The sequence below is a fragment of the Penaeus japonicus genome, unplaced genomic scaffold (genome assembly GCF_977035675.1).
Source record: "Penaeus japonicus unplaced genomic scaffold, GWHDUDI00000001_assembly GWHDUDI00000026, whole genome shotgun sequence".
NCBI lineage: Eukaryota > Metazoa > Arthropoda > Malacostraca > Decapoda > Penaeidae > Penaeus > Penaeus japonicus.
The window spans coordinates 27,164,981-27,169,980 of record NW_028234428.1 but is presented as its reverse complement, the minus strand read 5'-3'; the positions used below and the strand labels follow the sequence as shown (position 1 = coordinate 27,169,980).

Genomic DNA, 5,000 nt, shown 5'->3' with positions numbered 1-5,000 from the left:
GGATAGAAAAGAATATTCATTTTTTAAAATGATTAACTCAAAACTTAGGCTTAATTTTGGTGATACTAAGTAGCATCTAGATGTTGCTTATAATTGCATGAGTGATTTTAAAAAATGATAAAAATAAAATTTCCTACTGTAATACATTTTCTGATGTTAATCTATTTTAAAAACTACCCAAGTCACTGGAGATTATATGGAGCTCAAATATATTTCATAATCTAAAGAAAAAAAATGTATATAATGGTAACTCGGGTGATCTGATTATATATATATATATATATATATATATATATATATATATACATATATATATATATATATATATAATACATATGTTATATATATATATATAATATATATAACATATATATAATATACATATATAAAATATAAATATAACATATATATAATATATATATATATATAATATATATATATATATATATATATATATATATATATATATACATATATATATTATATATATATATATATATATATATATATATATATATAATATATAATATATATATATATATATATATATATAATATATATATATATATATAATCACATTGCCTCTTCCAGGTTACAACATCTGCAGCATGCTTCAGTAAAATGTAGGCCTAACTTGAATTTTATGAAAGGCCTAGTAATCATGTCCCTGATTGTGTGTGCATCTAAGAAGTATGATTCCTCATTATAGGTGGATATACTATTCTTAACCCACACAGGACGGGTGGTACAGCATGTGTACCGCGCATTCAAATATTCAATTGATTTTGGCCTAATAATTCGAACGCCCCGGCATTTGGACATTCTAGGCTAGAATTCCCCCGTCGGGAATGGGTTAACCCACACAGGACGGGTGGTACAGCATGTGTACCGCGCATTCAAAAGCCCAGTTGCCGGGTGGCACAGTATTGTGCCGGCCATTCAATTGATTTAGGCCTAATAATTCGAACGCCCCGGCATTTGGACATTCAAGGCTAGAATTCCCCCGTCGGGAATGGGTTAATGATAATGAGACTACAGCTTACCAAGTAAAGTACTAATGACATGGATATTGCTCAATTCACTTTTCAGATTATTTACATTTATGAAAGATAAAAGATATCATCTTTATCCTATGATTATGAGACTAGCTGGATCTCAATTATTAGTTCCTTTGAAAATTGGGATTATAACTAAGGTTAGTATTCTATTATGCATTCATTCTTCGTTTTTGTCGAAAGTTTGATTCTCACATAGCAGGAGTAGAGACATATGTATGAAATACTATTCCTAACTATTAACCCATCACTGTCGGGGGACACATTCACTTGCCCAGTGTCCAAAATGGGTTTTATTTCAGAGTGAGGCAACTTCACACAACATACCTTGATTTTTCCCACTCTCATTCAGTCACTTATTATAAAACTAGAGCCATTTTTGTGTTTATTTTTTGTGTGTTTTATTGAGTTTAGAGGCTTATATGTGCCATATGATAGGCTCTATCAATGCTGCAGTTGACAAATTTTAGTATATGATTCATATTAGCACATTTTCTTTATTCTCAGTGGGATAGAAGTATTGCTGTTTTATGGGAGGACAAAAGGCAACTTCATTTTTTCGCATTTGTGTGCTGTCATGAATGAATATGAAACATATAACCATCTACAATGAAGATAACATGAAGAGGTAGGGAAGAGGAAGGAAACCTGTGCTTATGACTGTGAGTGCCACAGTAAAAGGCATCCCTATTGGCACAGGAGCACATTTTAGACACTGGGTATGGTTTGAGTCACCTTCCTCTTCTCATTCTGCCTGCACATCCTTCATCTGCAGTACTTTAGAGCAAGAGGTCAGTAACTTGCTGTGTGCCACTACTCTCTAAAGATAGTGCTTGCTAGAGACTGTAGATGGGTGCCATTCAAGGCTCTCTCCCCTACTGGTGCTAGAAGAAAATGGTGCCATCTAGGTTTTGGATGTTAAGTTAGCTTAGTATTATGGTAAGTATAGTAATTATAACTGCAATTGTCATCCAAAATCCACGAACATCATGTACATCATAACACCCGTCCGCAATGGGTTAACAAGACCAATTTAACCTCTTGAACATGCATCCTCGCAGCACTCGTGACATATCTGAGGACGCGCATAATTCATGGCCGAGTTGTGTTAGCATTAGTGTTTTTTTTTTCTTCCAGATACTGTACGAGATCTTTCAGAATATAGGTCGTATATGATATGATGGCTTACTTGACTTTCATTATTATTACATAGGAGTGTGATCTGCTTATACCAGGGGAGATATGGATGTGCCCTACTAGCAATAATTTTATAATATAAAACTTACTATGATTAGTTTACCATACTACTTCAACCATTTTCTTTTGTCCTCTGAGTCACTGAGGTCTCTAACCAAGGTCAATCTTCTCATCCTCCTCCCAACCCATGGAAATAACTTGTCACATGCACAGGGGGAAGAGGTTGATTATGCATATATTTGATATATATAGTACATGATAATTATGTTGAGGTTTTGGATTAAAAATTGTTATATTCAATAGTGATGTTTAAAATTTGGCGCATACTGGTATCCTAGGGGTGCATTTTCTACTGAAGGTGCTACGACCTACGTGGTTTGGTACTGATGTGGATCATCTTAAATAATTTTCAAAGTTCAGCAGGTTCAGACTTTCAAATAAGCATGTCACAATTTAAAGATGATTTCCCTTTACAAACTGACTGGTTAAACATAGGGGACATGATTAATCATGACTGTATTTAATTAGAGAAATTATTTCAAATGTAAAAAGAAAAGAAAAGAGATATGACATGTTTTCCCAAAAATAATCTAAGAGTTTATGAATGATTATACAGGTTTTTTTTATATACTTTTCATCCCCTTGACAATGGGTAACCTTTATATAAGTATTTTGACATCAATAATTGACAGTCAAAACTTTTCATGCTCTTCCTAATACAATTTTGGATTTCATAGCCATCAAAGTCAATTCTAGGCAACAAATCAGTCAATCTCTTAGTTCAGGAAGGAAAGGTCACACCAATGCATGTAACTTGAACAAGAAGTCATATTTGATGCATTGAATCATACGATGCAGTGGTGTGTGGATTTTCAGAGAAAGATGTGCATTGTGGTAAACTCTACTGTAATATTAACATTTTTCTCCTCTCATTTAGAAAAAATAAAAGTAATACTATAAATAAAAAATTATATAAATATCTTTATGTAATCATCAGAATTCTAGCAGTAAAAAGGGAGAGAAAAGCAAAAAAGTTTTTCTGTATATATCACATAACATATGTTTTATCAACAAATATTTGAACATGTATACTTCATCTGAGGGCAAGATAAAGACAGGCCATTCAACATCAACATATATATATATATTTACTTTCCATGGAAAAGATAAAAGTTGAGAATTTGTGTCAATCACTTTACTGGAAAGTAGGGAAACATCTGTTTATAACTACCTGTAAAACACAAGATAACAAGAGTATATTACAAGTGTACATAATGAAGACGGTATCAGAAGCCTATTCCTTCATACTTAGAAAAATATTTCTAGTGCAAAATGCTTGCAAACAACAATTTCTTGCAACATGGAACCAATGTTTTTAAAAAGACAGTATCTTCACCCCTTTCATCTCTAGTCCCTGCTTTCCATCAGCTTTCACGCTGCTTCAAATTCACGTACTCATGAAAAAATCGCAAATATACTGTATACATACTTAAATATATAAACCAGTGCTACACTTCACACTTCCCCCCACATTATCTAGCTTACCAGGTCTAAGATGGTAATTAAAGGTAAAGTCACTTCCTTTACTCTTCTTTTTTTCTCTTTTATTTATTTAGATACACTAAAATATACAAACAATCATTTCTTCACCTTTTTCCCTTTTTTGAATTTTTCTTTCTTTTCTTTGTTCCCTTTCATTCCTTTCTTTCCCATCACCCCTTTCTTTTCTTTAGATTCTTTCTTCCCATTGATTTCCTTCTTTTCTTTGACTTCTTTCTTTTCTTTGACTTCTTTCTTTTCCTTTACTTCTTTCTTTTCCTTTACTTCTTTCTTTTCTTTTACTTCTTTCTTTTCTTTTACTTCTTTCTTTCCATTTGCTTCTTTCTTTTCAACTGCTTCTTTCTTTTCTTTCATTACTTTCTTTCCTTTCATTACTTTCTTCCCATTCAATACTTTCTTTCCATTCATCATTTTCTTTCCATTCACCATTTTCTTTCCATCTGACGCTTTCACTACTTTTTTCCCTTTCTTTCCCTTCTTTTCCTCCTCCTCTACCTCTTCCTCCTTTTGTTCTGCCACTTCCGTCTCTTCGTTCTCTTCGGTTGTCTCCTCCTGTACCGTAACTCTTGGTCCGTCGTCCAGTTTCTTCAATTTCGCCACGAAGAAGCCATCCATGTTGTAGGAATGGGGGTATACACGTTTACACAGGTGCATGTTGGTGTCGAATCTGAAATGTATTTATCCATGTAGTACACTGAGGGCTCTAGTCTACCTCTATATACCCAATACATGCATTCACCTAAACGAATATCTATCCACCTGTCCATCTGCAAGAATGCAACTGTCCAATTCTTTGCTGATAAGTAGATTAAAAACAAAGATTCAATCTATCCACAAGTTATGGACCAAAATTCTCTGGGCTAACTATAATCTATACTTCCAAATCATCCCTCTCATACATGCTTCAATCTTGCTTATGAATTAAAACCAAAAGAATTTGTTTTATTCTTTTATCTTTTTGTACTTGACAGAACTCATCGATAAGGTCTCAGAAGACGTAAAATGCCGAACAAAACAGGACATGACGTGAGTTAATCACAGACCTGAGTCCCCTGGTAAATAACAAAGCAAAATGGTCTGCCTCACTCCTGGGCAAATTTACCTAATATGAGGTTTTATGTCATTGTAATAATGAAGTACTGTGCTTACTTCAGGTTAGAACAAACTTCAAAATTGTTATTCTGGCTG

At 33.3% G+C, this 5,000-nt stretch overlaps 1 protein-coding gene and 1 long non-coding RNA gene across 2 annotated transcripts in view; one reads left to right on the top strand and one right to left on the bottom strand.

Moving 5' to 3' along the window:
- The first annotated feature begins 1,357 nt into the window (after positions 1–1,357).
- LOC147468840 (uncharacterized) overlaps positions 1,358–5,000 on the top strand; it is a 5,654-nt gene continuing 2,011 nt past the window's right edge. The window contains exon 1 of the long non-coding RNA XR_015192333.1: positions 1,358–1,846. This is a non-coding gene — a long non-coding RNA (uncharacterized LOC147468840). The remainder of the gene's footprint in view (positions 1,847–5,000) is intronic.
- LOC122267429 (uncharacterized) overlaps positions 3,375–5,000 on the bottom strand; it is a 10,932-nt gene continuing 9,306 nt past the window's right edge. The window contains exon 11 of the mRNA XM_043037483.2: positions 3,375–4,479. Coding sequence (XP_042893417.2) covers positions 3,891–4,479 — 589 coding nt within the window. The 3' untranslated portion in view covers positions 3,375–3,890. The remainder of the gene's footprint in view (positions 4,480–5,000) is intronic.